The 21,688-nt window shown below is 36.0% G+C and overlaps 1 protein-coding gene across 2 annotated transcripts in view; it reads left to right on the top strand.

Moving 5' to 3' along the window:
* Positions 1–1,561: 1,561 nt before the first annotated feature.
* The window catches only part of DAT (Sodium-dependent dopamine transporter), a 31,998-nt gene continuing 11,871 nt past the window's right edge, over positions 1,562–21,688 (top strand). Inside the window, exons 1-3 of one of the 2 annotated variants that reach the window (XM_031990097.2) lie at positions 1,562–2,250; positions 8,960–9,133; positions 19,464–19,598. In XM_031990097.2, coding sequence (XP_031845957.2) covers positions 8,971–9,133; positions 19,464–19,598 — 298 coding nt within the window. In that variant the 5' untranslated portion in view covers positions 1,562–2,250; positions 8,960–8,970. Of the gene's footprint in view, positions 2,251–8,940; positions 9,134–19,463; positions 19,599–21,688 lie in introns of those variants that run through there. The other variant, XM_076366046.1, reaches the window with a different exon arrangement.

Here is a 21,688-nt window from a genome sequence, read left to right as displayed (position 1 = left end):
AAAGTTACGATTTTTCTTTACGAGGATACGTATAATAAGTCTAAATTTACGTTCAAGTAGAAATCTAGTGAACGCAATGTTTGGTGATCTAGGATGTTTAGAGATTGATCCTCTTTGACCAATCTAGTATGAGAAATTAACGTCCATCAAGGTAATCTTTTCATCTGCCTCTAGGTAGCCATTTGGACGAATTGTTGAGGGTACATTTTCGGTTCGTTGAAAGCATTAAAAAATATTCTACTATCAACCAGTTAGGGAAGATGGATTAAAGAGTAATTTCTTTTAATCATGAGCATTAATTCATTAATCAAATTAAAAATTCTAATTCTCTAATAGCTTATTTTGCATTTAGAATACGTAGAGCAAATATAGCATATCTTTTTTAATTATAATAAAATTTTTATAAACTTCTCGTTATATAAATGTAATATATAAATATTAACAATTTTATTTACGAAATACACTAGAATACGTTTATAACAAATTGCAGGATGCGCTAGGGATATTCTATAATATGGTATTAAATTCGTGAAGAAAATTTTCAAGCGAATTCCAGAAATTTAAGTATTACTTATTTATTTTTAATATAAATCAGATATTACTTATAAAATCCTTTTCTTTCTCCATTAAATTATTAACTATAAAACAAATACTTTTGTTAAGCACAGTTGTGAAAGAAATCATGGAATAATCATAGGTTAACTCTGTTAATTCTTAAGCGCCGAAATATCTTTATTTCCGAAAAAAGAAATATACATTCTACCGACATATATTCCCCTAACAAATATATTTTTAACAAAACTTTAATTAATTTTAATAATACCCGTAAAATAAAATACCAAAGGAATTAAATATTCCACTTATTAGAAGAACTCAATTTATACTATTATTAAGAAATTATCATCTCTTAATGAGTAAAACAAGAATTTCTACAAATCATTAAAATCACATTAAACGGTATTTAATTTAATAGTATCTAAGAAGGATTTACACTATCACTGAGAAATCATTATCATCCCTTAACGAATAAAACAACAATTTCTACAAATCATTAAAACAACGTGAAATAGTATTTAAGGAGAATTTATACTATTATCGAGAAATTATTATCTTCCCTTAACAAATAAAACAAAAATTTCTACAAATCATTAAAACGACATGAAACAGAAGAACGCCACGCACAAAGTAATCGCGACGCGCTATCACTAAGAACTCATTATCCTCCCCCACCGAATAAAACAAAAATATCTACAAATCATTAAAATAATGTACAACAGTATTTGATTGAATAGTATCTAAGGAGGATTTACACTGTCACTAACAAATCATTATCCTCCTTCACCGAATAAAACAAAAATGTCTACAAATCATTAAAATAACGTGCAACAGTATTTGATTGAATAGTATCTAAGGAGGATTTACACTGTCACCAAGAAACCATTATCCTCCCTCACCGAATGAAACAAAACTTTCTGCAAATCATTAAACTCCATAAAACAGAACTCCACGCACAATGTAATCGCGATGCGCGCGCCTTTTTCGCTGAGCGCGGAATCCCGGCCGCGCGATTGGCTACCGTTTTCGCGAGCGCGGATCGCGCTGGTCACGTGACGCTGCCGCGTATATACGTACGTCCGCCGGCAAAGTTCCACACTCACTCTTTCGAACCTTTACGACGCGCTACCCTTTTCGAATTCGCGATCCGATCTTCCATCAGTCCACCACCGTGACCGTTATACAAAATATAATAATAATAATAATAATAATATCCAAGAACACCAATTCAGAAACCAATCTTGGAAACAATGGACCGTTGCTGTCAACGATGACGTCTAACCTAGAACGATCGGAGAGTAGTCACACGGGTAAATGACGGTATACTAGAATATCCGTACGACTGAACCACTCGAAGCAGAACTATCCGAACTCTCCCGATCGTGGAACACCGCGAGACTGTGCCGTGTGGCGGCGCGTAGTCACGGGGTAGAGGAAGTTTTCTTAAAGCTGGCCTGGCGCTACGCGACGCCGTGGATCGGTTTTCACGCGTAAAGAAAAAAAACGGCGCGCCGTGGGCTGTCAGTGACGCGGGAATGGGTCTGACGAACTCGAGTTTCGAGGTACCTTTGACCCTGTGCCGGGTTCACGTCGAGGGAGCCGTGTGGACCGAAGGGGTACGCGGTCAGTGCCGCGGTGTCTTGCCAAGCCGTAACATCGCCGGTCTTGTTTAATTCCCGCGGAACGTGTTCTTCGGTAAGTGTTACCATTGTAACTGGAAAAAACTTTGGATCTGCGTAACAGTGGCGGCCCGCAGACACTGTGGACCTGCAGCACCAATTTATACTTGATTTTATTGATAAGATTTTATTAGTCCTTTTTTCTTGAATTTTTTCTTTATATTTTTATAATATATAATTCTTAATAGTAGATTTATGGATATTTAATATATAGTTTGTTCTATCCTTATTGTAAAAATTGATATTCGTTCATATTGTCCTATTATTATAAAAATTGATATTCGTTCATATAGACTTTGGAAACGGAGAGGTTTAAAAGTCAATTAGGGTATGTATTTACGTAACTGCATGAATCAAAATTAACATTGACAAAAAATGTTTGTAAAATTCAATGTGAGTCGAATTGACTCGTTTCGTAAATCTAGTTTTAAGCTTAACCTTCTATAGGTCGAATTTTTGTTCATGACTATAAACAAATGTATGTAGTATAAAATTAACAAACATGAACCTGTGAATATAAATGGACAATGTATTCGATAGTTTTAACACTAGAACTACATGGGTCAAAATGACCCATTTTTGATTTTTTTGTTCATAACTATTGAAAAGATACAAATGCTACTCGAAGAAATTATGAAACTTGATTTAGTAACATACAAGATGATCCGACTGAAATCTCAGTAAATGCATTCTTATAATTCTTATAGTAAAATAACGAAAATAAATTTGACTGTTCGGTAGTTCTAGTGTTAATAATTGTATTGAAACGAGTATACTTTGTAATTTTGAAATTACAATGACGTTGAACTTTCACGTGTGAGCGTAGAAAAGTTGAAGTTAATTAAATAATGTTATTAGCCACTTTGCTGTGCAAAATGAAATAAATCACCGTGATAAGTATAATTTTCTTCAAGACTAAGTTCGTCTAACAAATTTTACTATCAATAATTCGCGAGTGAACAAATAAATTTCCTATTCATTGCAAACGAAAGTTTATTCTGAAGATAAAACCATTGAGAGTAGCAAAGTCATTTGTCACTTGTACCTATGTATAATAAATAACATAATAAATAACACAAATAACTTTCAACAAATTGTCCTAAAAATCTTTACCACGAGTTTCACTCGTTATTATACGGCAAGGGGTTAACGTCAGTAGCCATCCCCCAATTTATGAGAAAGATACAAACTTCTTAAAATAAAGATTAAAAATTTTCTGGAGCAGCAACATCATTAATTTCAGCTATTAGCCGCCATTGCTCCATAGTCTAAAGAAAATATAACCGCCATATGTGTATGTCTAACTCTATACCTTACAACTATTGTCTGGAACCATCGAATTTACTGTAGATTTGAAGGGATATGGGGTGACATGATTGGTGAACGCTCGTTAGAAACCGATACCGGAAGTAGGGAAACTGGAAATTTGAGTAGAGTGGTTAAGTCGATGTTGGTTGAAATAGTATTCGAGAATGGTTCTTTGATTCATTTGTTTTATAAGAAATAATATTTGAGAATGATTTTTTGATTTATTTCTTTTATTATTGATGGAGGGATGTTATGGAAGTAGATATAGAGTGTGAAAATTGCTGATCTTAGAGCGTATGTTTTATGGAGGATTTTGATACGGTAAATAGGAAATGGTTTGCTTGGGTTGAAGTTGAATGTAAATTTAGCACAAGGGGTTGAACTCAGAGGTTGAAAATAGTTACGATATCAGTTCTGGTTCTTAAAATAGTTATGGAGAACCGGAATAGAGTCATAACTGTTTAATAACATAGGTACGTCGGTTCTGAGCTATATTAGCTTCGGTCTCGATTATTCAAAACCGATATTATCGGTTAGATATTAGATTAACACGTTGCCAATTTTCAGAAAACTGAATTATGCAGATGGCAATTTTCAGATTAACTTATATCACTGTACATAGAAGAACTCAGATATGATATTGTCATGTAATATATTTTAAATAGATAATACTGCATCAATATGTAAAATACTGAAACAAAATAGCTTTGTTACCTAATTTATGTACGATTTCTTGTTAAATTTATTTTGGAGAATCTTGCCTACATCTAAGTCCTAAGTCATAAACCTCCAATTTCTAAGATTTAAATGAACGGATAACAATGTTTCTAAGAACAATAGAACAAACTACAGTAAATGTCAGTAAATTTAGTGTTAAGTTTCATATATTTTAACCCCTTGCACTCGAGAGAAGACTCTCAGTCATTTCATTTGGTATAACAAAATCACAAAGTGTTATATATAATATTAACTCTTACATAATGCATCAATACGTGAAACATTTATATAAAATAGCTTTGTTTCTTAACCATTTGAGTCCCACTGGTTTTCGCGAAAACCCGCTCGAAAAATACTAAGAGGCGCGACCGCGCTTCAATTCCGTTTCAATTCAGAAGCTGAATAATGCTTTTCTATTTTTACAAAAACAAATTTTAAATAGCGCAATCGTTACATTGTTCCAATTTTAAGCGGATAATAACAAACATAAGAATGAACAATTAGAAGGGAAGCAAATGAATAAGCTGCATCTGATTCTACGGACCGATAGACGTACTTTTAGGCAGTGTAACGGAGAACCGCCATCTTGTCGCTTGCGGTTCAAACGACTAATTTACGTATGCTTTCTCATTGGTTCGTTTCAAACAGTGTCGTCCATGTCTCATCGGAAAGTGTCGAATGTTTCTAGTAAAAGGTTTCCGAGTGCAAAATGTAGCGTTCTAGTTTATTTTCTATATTTTATATTTTATATTTTATATTTTATATTTTATATTTTATATTTTATATTTTATATCTTATATTTTATATATTCTTTTTTGCTCCGTGCGAGGACTGCAACAAGAATGCAGTTGTTTTTGGGGGAATCCGTTTTCCTCCTCTTTATTCGCTGTCTCCCGCGTACAACATTTTCATTCGACCCCAGTTATCTTACGAACTATTATTATTTTCAAGTAATTTGGAAGCTCCGGTTATCGGTGACCACCGTGGCAGTTAACGTGTTGAATGAAACATTATTTTTCTTGTTAGCAATTTGTATGGTTTATACTAAATCTAGACATAGAAAGTGTTATGTTGTAACACACGGAGGGATTTCCGTGTAAACGATTGGGTTCTTGTCTCGATCGGAGAATGACACACAAATTGTTGGTGTAAAAGTAATACTTCATTATAACTACACGGATCCCGAGGTTTCGCAACGTTTGTGAAAATAGCGCGGTTGCAGAGTTGTCGTTCGCGAGGTTTCGTAGCGTTCTCTCCTCGTAGGGTTATGTTTCACGTAAACTTGTGTTTTTCGGGGTTGACCAGTTGCATTTTTGGGCGGAGGAAAGTTGTGTTTCGTCATTGGTCGAGAGTGTGTCTATTTCGCGTCTTGAAGTGGGAAATCGTCAAAAGTCTAGGTTCGTCTCATCATCGTCGTGGTTTATAACTATTTGCTTGGTCTTTCTGGTTCCGGATTCTTCACGGTGACAGCTCGTCGCTGCGTCACACGTGGCGTCCAAGTATTTTATGATGACCATCATTAGAATTAGCAAGATTTCGGAGTGCCGCGCACCTGCTGGTTACGGGACTATCTTCTCGCTTCGCTGTCGATTGGTTTACGGTTCGGGGCGAGTACATCGAACGTAACATTCGCAAAGGGTTAATAGGGTAGAGTGTAACACTAGCAATGCACGTTTTCCACGCGACTTTCTTCGGACAGCCGTCGTCGATCGTTGTCGATCGCTGTCCCGAGTACACCGATCGAGGCCGAGTTCCGCGGCGCGGCGTCGTTCTCCGTCGCACCTGTTCGCACAGTGTGTTCCATCGTCGTTCGGCAATAACCGCCGAATATCAATTAATCGGGGTCGATTCCATAGACAAGCGTGGATCAGTGCGTGTGACAGAAAACCCCTCGTCGAGAGTCAGAGTCCCCTCGAGGCCGGCACCGCGGCCGCCTTTGAAATATACGCTGTTTGTCCGCGACCCGTCACAGGGGCACAATGAGCCTCGCTCGGGGCTTAAGCGTTGTCGCTTGAAGGGCTATCGATAACTTGTCGTCGCCAAATTACACACGCGACCGCGCCCGCGTCCCAGCTCGCACGCGTCTCGTCACCCCCTCCGACGCCCCTCTCACCCTCCGCCACGGCCGCCGTGTTCCAACCCCCGCGCTCGGCTTACAAAATTATATTTATATTGTTGCGCGACCAGTTCCGCGGCATAATTTCGTTAATTCTTCGGTTTATGGTTTCTTTTTCCATTGCGATCAATAGAGGCGTTTTATTGGGCGTTAGTCAGAAATGTTACGATTGGTAATAGGTAGCTATTGTTTAATTTGGACTTGGAGGGTTGAAGGATATTTATGTGCGGTATACTATATTTGAGATCTTTGTTCAAGAGTTTGAGACGATTTTGTGATTTCTTTCTTGATTGTGGTCAATAGAGGTGTTTTATTGTTTGATTCATTGTGAACAGAGGAGAATTGTATGGTTATTCTATGTCTTCGTTTATTTAGAAGCTGTACAATAAATGATAGGTAAATCATGTTTAATTTGGACTTGGTAGAATTGATATTCGTGAGCGGTATATTCTATTTGAGATTTTTGTCCACGAGTCTGACACAATATTGAAGAACAAAGGGTTAACTCTTCCTTCCGCAACCCTATTTTCATACATGTAATTTCGAAATTGAATTTTTGAACATATAAGATGTAGACAAATTAAGAGGCCAGCAACTTGTGATGATTTTTACTTCTTCATTTCTGTTTTATTAAGTAAATTGTTTTAATATCATACAATTCCCATCGGTTCAACGGCCAGGTTGTTAAATCATTCCAAGGAAACCACATTAATATTTATTAGATATTCGAGAATTTCAGAATTTAACGCTGACGACTACGAATTTCATGCGAGTTACTTTCACGAATCGGCGGCGCGTGAATCGTATAGTCTACTACTGGCGTTCCTCTTACAGACGTTCATGAAATAATTATAACATACTTATCGGAGAAAACCGCGGCCAGTGTTTGTTTCAGTAGCAATCTTCATGGTTATAATATTTTACTAAACATAAGAAATCATCTTCGTAAAATGCAAACGAAATTGAAGAAAAAAATTGTGTCACCTTCCTATACTTTACATCATGCGTTACGGTTTTAAATACAAACACACGTGAAAATAATCTAATTTTCTCTTTGCAAGATACAAAATGTTGCGAACTTGTTGAAACTACTGTTTCTCAATGTTCATCGTTCCTTTTGTTTCTGTTCCCACTAAGAAACATTTATCATCTAATTTCTTTATCTCTATCTTATAGCCAGTTGCTCGACTACGATAGGAAAAGTGTCGGTACGGTTAGCGTTAATGTTTTACAGTAAAAGTTAGCATAAAAAACATTAGCGATAGGATGACCTAATACGTGGACGCGGCAATGATGTCGCACGCGAGGTAGGTCAGTGCGAACAGAGCGACCGGATTCACGCGTTATCGATGGATTTCAGTTGTTAATAACTGGAAAATCGAAGGCGAAACCGTGATTTCGTCGCTGTCGGTTTTTACCTTGCATCACGACAGAGAATCAGCGTTGATAGTTTCTCCCACCTGTTGCAGACCTATCTCGTGCACGCAGACAAATTTAACGCTTTCCGCCTGAAGTCTCTTGTTTCATGGAATTACCGTGTAATCGTGTTCTTTCTTTATCGCTGCTTTTAACCCTTTGCACTCTGTTTCTGTTGCATTTTTTCCTGGATAACTCTGTATTATTGCGATATTTCCTTTACGAATGCACTTGAAAAAATAGATATTTTCAATATTATTGGTAAGGAGAATCGTTTACACTGCTCTCTACAAACTATCTATTGTTTCAAGATACTTCTTTGTCAAGATATTTTTCAAATAGACTATATTATTGTGTTATCTTCAATATTATTGGTAAGAAGGATCGCTTACACTGCTCTCTACAAATTAACATAATAACATAATCCATTCGGAAAATATCGGCAGAGCCGATTTTCTTTTACTTTTCGTTTAGGTGGCAGAAAGCAATCGCACAGTCCGAATACAATATTCGTTTCAACTATGGTTCTTTGCTTACAATGTTTTAATTAAACTTCATTAAAACCACAACATTTATTATTTAACATTGACACTGCCAGTGTCACGCACCGATGTTCAAACGAAAAGTTCGCGTTCGATGTTAACCTTTCGCCTTATAACAACGTGTCAGACGTGTTGACGTCAACGTGTCAACGTGTTGAGAAGTAAATCATGGGGTAAAGCGTTTAATGGAAATTTGGGTAGTCTGACGCTTCCCGAGAAAAACCAGCGCATTATGCTGACTATTTACAGACCACGTTATGTCCGGTACTGACGACGTGTACACATTTAACCCCTTGTCCTACAACAACGAGTGAGACTCGTGGTGAAGATTTCCAACATGATTCAACAAATATATATATTACTCAGTTCATTCGAGTTCAAAGTAAACATTATTCCTCTGTAATCAATTATTATACTTAAAAGGAAATATAGGCATAACATATGCTTAGAATTTTTCTCTTTTTCTAATAAATTATTAATGACGAAGTAGCCGTATCGATCAGAGTTGAGAAAGAAATCATAGGCCAACGGGTTAACAGTGTCATCGAAAAAAGAAGAAAAGAAAAATACAATTGTTAATGGAAATTTCTTCGATAGACGAAGATTAATGGATCGATTTCTTGTAGGAAGACGCACGATGTCGTCGAGGGTGGTGAAGAATCCTCCGAAACTCGACGGCGCCGTCGATGGCCGGGAGACCTGGTCTGGTAAAGTCGACTTTCTTTTATCTGTCATCGGATTTGCCGTTGATCTGGCCAATGTCTGGAGATTCCCCTACCTGTGTTACAAAAACGGCGGCGGTAAGTGAATTTTGTGATTCCAGGCGAAATCGACTTTATTCGCCACCATTGTGCCTTGTTGTACACCGTAGACAGGTATACAGCCAAATTGTTCGGATATAATCTATTGGATAGCGAGGAAGGTTTGTGCGGTTTTCTTGTTAACCCTTTGCACTCGACGATATTTTTCATTATAAATATTTATTATTTTCTGTTGAAGTATTGCTAATACTGTTAGCAAGTAGCATAAAGGAAAATCTTATATAAATTAAGGGTTGAAACTAATTTATTTCTACGGCTCATACGTCGATATCTAATACAAAATTGAATATTGAATTTCAATGTTCATAATTTTGGCATTGAATCAAACAGCGAATGAGTTCAAAGGGTTAACAATGCATTAATTTTAACATTATGTCCATAGTAGTGTTTCGTTGGTTAAATGAATGAAACCGGTGTTAACGACAAGTTAATGTCGTGAGTATCAAATGAAGTAAAACTATTTTACTAAACCGTTCTCGGTATTTAAATGTTGATTTAGGAACTCGCAGGAATTTTCCTCCGGTATCTAATATATAATATTAAATTGATTAATATTTTAGTGATTCGAATTTAACTTTGGTTTTGTATTGTTCGTTAAATATTTCCAGTATCCTTCGAAACTTTGACGGTAGAAGTATTCTCTGATCAGTAAAGTACCTGTGTAACCGAAGATTGTTACTTATTCCCGAGCACTTCTTTGTTTTCTCAAATTTTATATGTGTTCCTACGTAATCGTGTATCTGTCTTTTTACGTAAAAAAACACTTTCTCGAAGTGGACTAGTGAGATTTAGATATGGAGTGCTCTAAAACATTGAATTGAATGTTTAATATCTTTTCGAAAGTTATAAAAACTATAAGTAGTCGTTTTGGACTTTTATTCTCTATCAGGGGGATGGCTAGTTTAAAACTCTCGCATAAATAATCAATAATTGACCATTGTAACATCAATTCTTGGTGATTATGTTCTAAGCAAGTAACTAATGTTTATTGAGAAATCAAATCTGTTCTAATTCTTCCAGTTCTCATTTAAATTCGTTCCAAAGAAAGCATGGCTACCTCTACAGGAATTACCCTACTTATAAGCTGATTCTCATAATGACTCTGACGACCCTTCACGCTGAGCTACCCCCACTTTAATTTCCATGGCACCTGAATATCATAGTCTAGACCTGTTTTAGGTGAAAAATTATCTACCTCCCTCATTAGGTGGTTAGCTAGAGGCTTTGTCCAGATAAGACCTTGACTCTAGGGTCGTATCTATCAGATAGTAACCACCTTATTCCGTAAAATCTCTATAATTTCACTTTATACATTATCCAGTTGTGCACATTCAGAATGCACATCTTCTATGGTGTCATTCTATGGATCAACTGAACATTATACAGTTTCTATAATTCCAAAATAACGAATAACATCGTAAATATGTCACTGTTACTTCCCGAGCCGCCGGTCATTTTTATTTCAATATTCCCGACTTAGTCCCGGCGATGCCTCGTAACGTTGTCAAGCGTTATTTCGCTGCTGGAACGGGGGATGCGTCGAGTAATGCACTCCTGCAGCCAAGTAATACCGCGTTAACCGGTCGGCTAATTGGCATTTACCTCGTGGAAAATGACCCCGAGATTTAGATTTCACTTCGGCCTTCTTATCTGCGAAAGTGTCCGCAGCACTTGAAATTGGCCCGAATTAAAGTGAAAGTGTCATTTCAACAGTCGCGCACCGTCTCGGAAGATTGCGCCGTTCAAATAGATTTCATTTTCGACGAATTATCATTACGTTTTCGATCTAGCTGTTCCATTAGATTACGTCGTTCCTCTGAGTTCCTTAATCTTGATCTTCCTATTTGCACACCACTTCGTGGAATATTATGAGATGGATAAACGAATGTGCATGTATAGTACATACATACTTGCAAATATTATTTTATTTCATGCATGATATATTGTCTTCGTAAAGAGAAGAAGACAATATTGTCTCGCTTCTTCATATTCTCCATATCGCGTTTAGCTTTCTAACAAAAACAGGATTTAATCTTCATGAATGTGATACATGTTGATTTAGTTAAGTATTATCTTTATGGGGAACATTTTCTACAGTTTATGTATTGATATAGAATTTCGCAGAATATTTGAAGCATTCAATATAGAATTTAGCAGAGTCTTCAGAAGATTCTGTACACTATAACACTTTGAGGTTAGGTGGTTGTAAAATTGTTTACTACTCGTTTTTTAACACGTTGACTGCCACGAGAATTTCGAGCGTTTTGTTATAGTAAGATTTATTCCTTTATGGTAGAGGAAATTAGTATTAGAAGTAATTATTAATGTTTTGGTATTACAGTACTCATATTACACTATTATCTAACCTCTGATGTTAGTAAATATTTCAATGCAATATTAATTTTCTTATTATAATTGTTTTCAAGCAATTTGGAAGCTCCGGTCATCGGTGACCACCGTGACAGTCAACGTGTTAACAGTTAATGCATGGCGGGCTATTTCTTAACTCACCAAACTTAATTTAATTGAATTGAAATTACTTATACCCTTCTGCTATTATCCTGCAGCTTGAGGTTTTCGTTTCTTAACCTTTTAGATACTGTACGTCACAGCAGTGCCACTTTGGCCAAGTATAATATACCATCAGTTGCTGGGAATCTGGCACTCGTGACGTCACAGGGGCGGAGACAGTCGCTCCGAGAAATCCAATTGCGAGTCCGGAAGCGACTCTCCCTACTCTTTGTCGCACGGCCTGATTGATGTGCGTGAGCGCCTCAGCCAATCGTATACCAGAACCGAAAATTCATGTGAGGAAGGCGTGCGCTTTCGAATCTGACCATTCAGACGAGAGTGCCAGGTTCGTTGCAACGGATGGTACTTATAGGGTCTTTAACACTACAACTCCGTATCAGTCAAAATAACTGGTTTCGATTTGTTTGTTTCGTAATGATTGATATCTTGAGAGCATTGAATATTCGAAACGCTCTTGAAAATAAATAGTCTCATTTGGATGCTATAATGAGTGAAGAAACTGAAAGTAATCCGTTGTTACAATTTTTATAAAGATTACATATTAACCGTATTAAATGCTTGGTAGTTCTACCATTAACCCTTTGCGCACGAAGATTCTCTAAATTAACTTCTCTAAAAATCTTTATTAGATTCTGCCAAGTCACACATCGAATGCCTAAATAATACAGAACATGGAAATTGTATATCGGGGTCTTACTGTTTGAGTAGTTGAATCATTTGTTTGCAACTGAGTAATACAAACATGAAAGTTTGATCCCAGGAAAGGGTTAAACATCGAAATGCTTCGATTCGCGTGGTGTATCAGCCGAGCGTGTAAACAGTGATTAATTAATTTGGATTTTACCGGGTCATTTGTTCGTCCCATAACTATTACAGTCTCCGTTGTACAAACCTTCTAATAACGGATCGACGCTCGCAGCACGCAACGACTTGGAAGACTACGCTCGTCGACGTCGAATGCTATTAGCTCGTGCTATCGAGTCCCCCGTAGGAATACGATTACAGCCGGCTATCAGCGATACAGGGACTCCTCAAAAGCGGCTGCTAACTCAATTGAGAGGAGAGTAGGGCGCGCCATTAGTACCGGCAAGATCGGTCGCTAATTTCCAATTACCTTAATTAATTATAATTTCCCATTCGGGCTGGCCTTTGATCATGGACGCTCGCGACGCCTTTACCTGCTGCACGCTGCACCGTACGCGATCCATTTATGACGCGTGATTCCGTCGAACCTTCTCTTCGCGCATCTTCGCGAACTCGCCGCAAGAATTCGAGGGTAGGTTTAGATCAGGCCAGCCAGGCAAATGGTCCCACCGGCCACTTTGATCACGCGTAACGTTACAGCGAGCCGCACTTTAGGTAAACATACTTTTAACCCCTTGGCCTAGGATTTCTTTCTCAACTCTGACCGATACAGCTACTTCGTCATTAACACTACTTCTACCGAGGTGTCGACGGACACTTGTCGAATTTTCGACTTAAAACTATTTTTCAACTTTAGTCATATATTCTGAACTGACCTTCAACTTTACCGATAACGATTATAACATTAACTACATGAAATGTCCAAAATTCAATCGGGGGAAAATTGTTAAACTGAGAAAAGAATTGTAAGTTAAAATTTCAGAAAGTGTTTTGTGACACCTTTGGTAGAAATAGTGTTAACACGTTGAATGCCAAGGAAATCACTGGTGACCCCTAACAAAATCGAATTACTGTAGTTCATTCAATTAAACGATGATTATTTGAAAACATTTCTATATTATAAATAATACTACCTAATTCGATGACATTCAACCAGATGAACGTGTAATGATCACGGTGCAATTCAATCAAATGATTTAATATTATATTTTTTCACTTTGTGTATTTTGCTCTACGAAATCGTGCGGCATTCAACGTGTTGATAATTTATTGGAAAAAGAGAAAAATTCTAAGCATATGTTATGCCTATATTTCTTTTCAAGTGTAACAGTTGATTACAGAGGAATAATAATTACTTTGAACTCGAATGAACTGAGTAATATATATATATATATATATATATATATATATATATATATATATATATATATATATTTGTTGAATTATGTTGATAATCTCATTCATCACGAGACTCACTCGTTGTAGGACAAGGGGTTAACACGTTAACCCTAATCGGACCACGATGCGACTTTGAGTCACATTTGAACTTTTTGCTGAAATTTTTTCATTATTTCATATTGCATTTTCAGCAGTTTCTTTTGGTTTAAAATTTTCGACCTATAAACAAGAACAATAACATTTCAATCGTTCCTTTTATTCTCGTAAGTGACTGAGAGTCGCATCGTGATATGATTCCTTCTAAAAACACGTTGCACGATTAGGGTTAAATGCCATGTTGGTCATCGAAGCAAGACACTTCCGAATTGCTGGAAAATAATTATAACGTAACGGAATTAGAACGTGACGTCGGATAAAAGTGTTTAACACTAGAACTATCAGATGGGTCAGAACGACTTATTTCAGGTTTCTTTTACAATTACTGGAATACAGATACTGTATTTGCTGGATGCTTTCTCTTCAAGGGCAATCGAGAAGAGATCGGTAAACAGGCACAGAAGGGAAAGATAGATGATGAAATTCATGCATCGCGTACGATCGTTTCAACGTCTCGGACACAAAGAGACGTTTCAAGCCCAGTATTATCGCGTACTCAAAGGACTAAAATTGGACGGAAATGTTATTTGAATCCGGACATTTGCGCTCGACACGGGACAAGAAATGGCTTTGTGCGTTGGCCGCGCAGATGAATCATAATGCGATCACAAGAAATTAAAGTATCCTTAACATACGAGGCTAAGCGTGAATCCCTATTCAATATTAACCCTTTGAATTCGATATAAAATAATATAGAAATAAAACAGTTCTGCCTCATCATTTCTACAAGATGCTTCTTTATGCAATCTGCAACTAATATTTAACTCGAAAAATATTGTCGAGTGAACTGACGAGTACAGCTCGTCATTGGTTGGAACTGTACAGTGACGAGCTACGCTCGTTAAACGACTGAAGTTACAGGTAACATGCTTTTATATGCACAAAATTTGTGAACTTCCCCTAATTGAGAATAAATTGGCATAGTACCTTGCCAGATTACTTTTAATTAAGATTCTTTCGAACAACGAACCGTGTGAATTATAAAACAGTTTGTAGCTTTAATTTTAAGAATTTAATTGTGGTCCTTCAATGTGATTAACGAAAGGTTAATAGCAAATGTTTATTCGTTTCCTTTGTTGGGTTGTAACGTATATAAGTTCAATGTTTTTGTTATTAAACGTTTCAGATTCGACAGATGCTGTTATGAATTTATTTGCTGCTCATTGTATTCAGAGAATACGCGTCAATTAACGTTCGAACAATCGTTGTCACTGATATATGATTTCCTTAAGAAATAAACCTTCATTAAAATTCTCGAAGAAAAACATAGCTTCTAAGGTTTTTAAGAGAAATCTTTGAATAAAACGTGAACGAAGCAGCATTTGTTTGTACCATTTTCTAGGTTAGACTTTGCAGAATGTGGACTAACCCACATTGTATGCGTCAATTGAATCTTACGTGGCTAGTGAAAATTATATATAACGAGATCTTAACTGGCAACCGTAATATGCCGTGTCGGCTTGAGAATTTTATTTCCGCCATTGATATTACTCTATGTAGCTAATATAGACTGCACAATATCTTTCTGACTGCTTTTTTGAACATTTGGATATGAACTTATTAGATTTTAATTTTTGTTAATCGATTAAATGCTTAAGACTATGATGATATTATTATTTTCTTTGTTTCAACAGATTCGTAACACTAGAACTACCATACTCAAAATGACTGGTTTCCTTGTTTCGCAATGATCGATATCTTCAAAGCATTGAATACTCGAAATGGTATTGAAAATAGTTTCACTTGAATTCTATAATAGATATCCAGAGAAACTGAAAATAATCTATCGTTACAATTTTACTTAAAATCGTATCGAATGCTAGGCAATTCTGATGTTAATCCTCTTTACCAACAACGTACAGATATACTATTTCTTATTTGTTCATTATGTTTTTGTTTCTTATATTTCATATTTCCCTGTAATTACTCGCCATTGTTCTTTGTAATTATTTCTCAATTCCGAAATAGTTTAACACATTTGTTTTCGATCACCAAGAAGATTCTTATTTCGTTTACGTTAAAATCGAATCAAATGCTTCGATTTTTGCCAGTAAGCTGGCAAGAAGAGAAAGAAAAAAACATTCAGGTACACTTTTATTAAACTTGTTCATTATTGGGGGAAAGAAGTAATCAAGGTAACCATGAGCTATAAGAAGTAAGGGAATATTCTTTCTTAATGCGATTACGTCTCCGTGGTTACGAGGGAGAACTTAACTGCAACCAGAGAGACAGAACGGAAAAAAGGAATGCGCAATACGTTTGAGAGGATTCTCGTTTTAAATCGTGAATTGTGGATCCACGATCACTTTATCATCCGATACAGTCCTGAATAATTTCCAAGAGTTATTCGATTAGAAAATATATATATATAAATATAGTAGAAATATCGAAACGTTTTAACAGAATCGAAGTGTTTTTGTAAGATTATTTGGTGAAAAGATGGAATATACAACGTGTCCTTTATGAAACAATCGATGTTGAGCATTATAATTAGTTACTTGTTATTAAAACTTCATTCTTAACCGTTTGCATTACGATTTAATTTCGTGGGTGCATTTGTTGGAACTATTTCTTGTTAACCCTTTGCCTTATAATAACGCGTGAGACTCGTGGTGAAGATTTTAAATAGAACTTAACAAACATAAATATTACTCAATGTTTGTGAATTCAAATGAAACATTACTCTCCTGTTACTAATTATTATAGTTTAGAGCAAACATAGAATATATCTAAAATTTGTCTCTTTTTTCAGTAAATTATTAACGGTAAAGTAGTTTTGTAGATCATAGTTGAAAAATAAGCCGTAGGGCAAGGGGTTAATGAGGGGTTAATGACTAGTGAAATAAAATAACAATATTCCATGCTCTTTCCATGTCGAGATTTAGTATAAATCATACGAATTGCTAACGAGAACAATGTTTCATTTAAACTTAACAGAACTTTATGACATTTATGTTTGTTAAACCATATTCGAAATCGTGTCTGACACGATATTGTAAAGCAAGGGGTTAAATTAAATTTAAAATTCAATTCTTTGTTTCGTTTCTAATTGGCACGTTCGTCATTTTTATTTGAAATCGTGTTTCTTAAATTACATTTAAGGTTCCAATTGCTTTCTCATCGCCAACTAGTACGTTCGTTATTATTATTCTTGCATTGAAGTAACAGTTATTAGACTTATACCATTTTGATATAATATAATGGAATGCAATGATTTAGATACAGAGTGCTCCAAAACACTGAATAGAATGTTCAATATTTTTTCGAAAGTTATGAAAACTGTAAATAATAGTTTTGAATTTTTTTCTGTATCTACAATATTATAAACGTTGGATGAATATACGAAAAATTTCATGTTTCATGAAAAAATTTTATGGATAATTTTGTTAAAAAATGTTGAGGATGTTTCACGTGACTTTATAGAAGAGATTCAACTATTAGATTCAAATATTATATTTTATCATATATACACATATATTATTTATTTACATATTACTATATACTTTACCTATCCAATATTTGCCCAACGAAAAAGTGATTTCAAAATGTCCGACAGCCACGCTCGCCCGTGACCGTTTCGCGGATCGGTGCCATCCGTATCGTCATTTTAGCTTCGCCTTGCCACATTTTCGAAAGTTCACTATCAAATTACACACCTAAAAGCATCCCGCTACAGCCGGGTGCCCTGGATATCCAGCAATTCAGTTATGCAGCTAACACACGCTGATGCGAGTGGCTCGCTCATCACTCTTTTTTCCCCTGCTCTCCACACCGTCCTCTTGACGCGCGGCAGATGTCATCAAAGACGATAAGAATCCGTGCATTTTCGCGCTGCTCGCGGACAAATTGATCGCGTTCGACTCCACTGAACGCGTTCACTCGATTATCCTTATACCGATTCTCTCCTGTGCTTTCGTTAACCCCTTGTCTTAGAACAACGCGTGAGACGTCGTGGTGAAGATTTTAAATAGAATTTAACAAACGTAAGTATTACTCAATTACGTCGAATTTTAATTACGATTTCTCAACTATGATCGGCACACCTACTTTGTTATTAACCCCTTTTCCTACAAAAACGAGTGAGACTCGTGATGAAGATTTTCAACATAATTCAACAAACACATATATTACTCGGTTCATTCGAATTCAAAGTAAATATTATTCTTCTGTAATCAATTATTATATTGTAGGAAAAACATGGACTTAGAGTATGCACAGAATTTGTCTCGTTTTTCAATGAATCATTAATGCCGAAGTAACTGTATCGATCACACTTGAGAAATAAATCATAGGGCAAGGGGTTAACCCTTTCTGCTACGGCAGAACGTTGCGTCGACGGTTATTTCTAAGAAACTCTATTGGAACCACCGAAACACTCGATCGAACTCGATTAAACCGATCTAAAATAATGAGATTTGTATAATATACGACTAACGAGAGGTGTAATTATTGAATTAGAATTCACTTATGTCTAATCTAAACGAGCTTTGTCGCAATTATTGTCAATGACATTTCATAGCTGATTATGGACGTTAACAGTATGTTAACTAAAGTTTTCAGGAGCCTTTAGGCGCCAACAGTTGTTAACTTGGTTAATCCTTTGCACTCGAAAGTTTCTCGCTAGAAATGTTTAACATTTTTTAACAAGGCGAAGACGATATTTTTTGAAACTAACTCGAATCATATTCGTATGTATGTACTCGAAGTACATTGAGGAACAAAGCCATTTTATTTCAATATTTCACGTATCGAGATATTGTATAAGGTTCAACATTAAATATCAAATTTCATAGTTTTCCTGGTTCACCACTCGAGTGCAAACGGTTAATATCGTTTCGAAATGTTGATCACAGGTTCCTTGTTTTCTTCTTTTGAACAGTTGATTAGAAGAAAAGGAGGTTTAACAGTAGTGTTTCATTTGGATAGGTTTAAAAATCACTGAAAACAGCCATTTTCATCTGAACGATTGTTCACAGATTTGCAAACGATTCTCTCATTATCACGTTCGCTAGCAGCACTGATTTCGGTGACCTCAATTATAATATTTTCTTCAATTCAATAAATCTTCTAAACGAAATATTAGAAAAATCAAACTGAAGCGGGTCATTGAGTTGCTAAATATAATTTCTAATAACAATATCTATAGGATTAATTTCATAAATTTCAATATTCCCTTCAATTCAATGAATCTCCTAAACGAAATATTAGAAAAATCAAACTGAAGCGAGTCATTGAGTTGCTAAATATAATTTCTAATAACAATATCTGTAGGATTAATTTGATTTTCATTTTCATTATGTAAAATATAGGATTACGGCCGTAAATATGTAACGCTGGTAGCGAACGTGTTATCGAACGTGTTATCGAATAAGTATTTAGTTTTCAATTTTTCTGATCAATATATTAGTTTTACAGTGTCTTATGTGTTTTACGAAATGTAACGTGGGTCGTTTTCTCAGGCTTATTCGTTTATGCTTGAGATAATAGGATTTATGAAATTTTCAAGCTTTGAGGTTTATTATTTGAAAATGGAGTTGCTGGTGTATGAAGTGAAATGTGGATTCTTCTGTGTTTACAGGGGCCTTTCTGGTTCCATATTGCATAATGCTGGTAGTGGGCGGGATTCCACTGTTTTATATGGAGCTTGCACTTGGCCAGTTCAATAGGAAGGGAGCGATCACCTGCTGGGGTCGCATAGTGCCCCTGTTGAAGGGTAAGTGGACAAGTATTTACATTTCCAAGACCTCTGTTGCTAGGTTCGGTAGAATCCTCATATTTGTATTCATTGGGTAACTCTTTATTGAACTCTGTCTTGATGTGTATTTTAATCTTCATTGAGTCTTCTTTGAGAAACTTAAGTTTGAGGAAAAATAATCAAAATTCATATCGTTGGTTTGAATTTTGGTCTTCATTGAATGATTCTTATGGAGATTTTGAGAGTCTTCTTTGAGAAATTTAATTTTCAGGAAAAATAATCAATACTAATATTGTTGGTTTGAACTTTGATCCTTATTTACTGATTTTTTCGGAGAGCTTTCCGAGAATTTTCTCTGAGAAATTTAATTTCGAGGAAATAATTCATTACTTATTAATAAAAAATAATTCACAACGATTGCTTTATTATCTTCCTTCTACACGGCGCATCAAACAAAATTTGGTTCATTCGATACGTCACCAAGGAAATCAACGTTTAAGTATATGTAAAAAGTACTGACCGAATTCGGGTCACGTGACAGTCAAAGCGTTAACCCCTTGACCTATAATAACGTGTCACTCTCGCGATGAAAATGAATATTTTAGCTTCTGAAATGATTACACAACATATTCAGAGTTTTTTCAAGTATATTCAAATAATAAACACTGCTATGTTATGTTTACTATCAATTAGTAAATACTAATACCTTATATTTACTATTACTAACGGATACTAACCTTATATTTCTCTTATACCTACACTGCATAGCCTAAGCAGACTTTCTCCACAAAATATACGTAACAACTGCTCCGAGAATCTTTTAACATCTCACAAACTAGTTATTTTTAACATGTTCCTAGATTTTATCCTACATTTTACATAATGAAAATGAAATTAATCCTATGCAAATTATTATTAGAAATTATTGTTTCATTATATTGTTCTATTATATAAGAATTGTTATTAAAAATTATTGTTTTATTATATCGTTTTATTATACAAGAATTATTATTAGAAATTATATTTTTGGGTTTCTATAAACTACATTATATTTAGAAACTCAATGATTCCTCTCACATTTCATTTTTCTAATATTTCGTTTAGATCAATTGGATCGAAGAAAATATTATAATTAAAGAAACCGTCACCGAAATAAGCGCTGAAGTAGCGAACGTGTTAACCAAAAAAAAGTCGTCCTAACTTCTATCTTCTAACCGACCCAAACGATTCGCCGTTGAATCTCGGGATTCATAAAGCCACTTCGGCCAAGCGAACGGGTCAAAATGATTTTCGCCGATTCCCGTAACTGTCCCACAGTCAGAGGCGATTACTTTACTCTCCCCTAACTCCAGGAGGATTCCTAAAATCGTTCCGCGGCACTCCGCTGTCATCTCTTACAATGAGGAACGAGGCATTAGGCACATCCGGTATACTTTCTTTTATTGCACACGGCGGTGCACTGCGGCGTGGCGTGCTTTATGTAACGGGTATAAATCCGGGGAAATCCGTGGGGTGGACGAACGAACCACTCGAGAAGAACCTCCATTTCCGTCGATTTCCTGCCTCGTCGCTTGGCGATTCCAGCTGGGAACATTGCGCGCCCCGATGATCGATGTAAGCACAGGATTCCCCTCGACTCTTGTCTCCCACGTGATCTTCTACCTTTTTTCCCCTTTCTTTTGATCCGCATCGATGAACTACGTAATTGATTCGTCGTTCCCGGCGACCCTCCCCATGGGATAATGGAATATTCGCTTGACTCGATGATCTGGCATAAGACACATCCCCATCTTTGCCTCTCCGGAGATTTTTAATCCTTTCGGGACGAATGATGTCCTTCGTTTCGTGCGCGAGAGGAATGTTGGTTATGTGTTTTTGTTTTGGCAACGTGACTGTTTGTGCTCGGGGGATGATTTTTATCATAAGCAAATCAGACGAACCCAATAATTCTGTTCGAACGTTTCAATTTCCAACTCATCATACAAAAGCTGACCATTTAATTTCATAATTTTCCCTCATCGATCAAATGTCTCCTAAAAATCATCCCCTGAACACAAACAGTCACGTTCCTCAAAAGATAAACACGTATAACCGACAGTCCGCTTCAG

The sequence above is a fragment of the Nomia melanderi genome, chromosome 3 (genome assembly GCF_051020985.1).
Source record: "Nomia melanderi isolate GNS246 chromosome 3, iyNomMela1, whole genome shotgun sequence".
NCBI classification, from domain to species: Eukaryota; Metazoa; Arthropoda; class Insecta; order Hymenoptera; family Halictidae; genus Nomia; species Nomia melanderi.
Note: the sequence above shows the minus strand (reverse complement) of the source record. Positions and strands in the feature narration are given on the sequence as shown.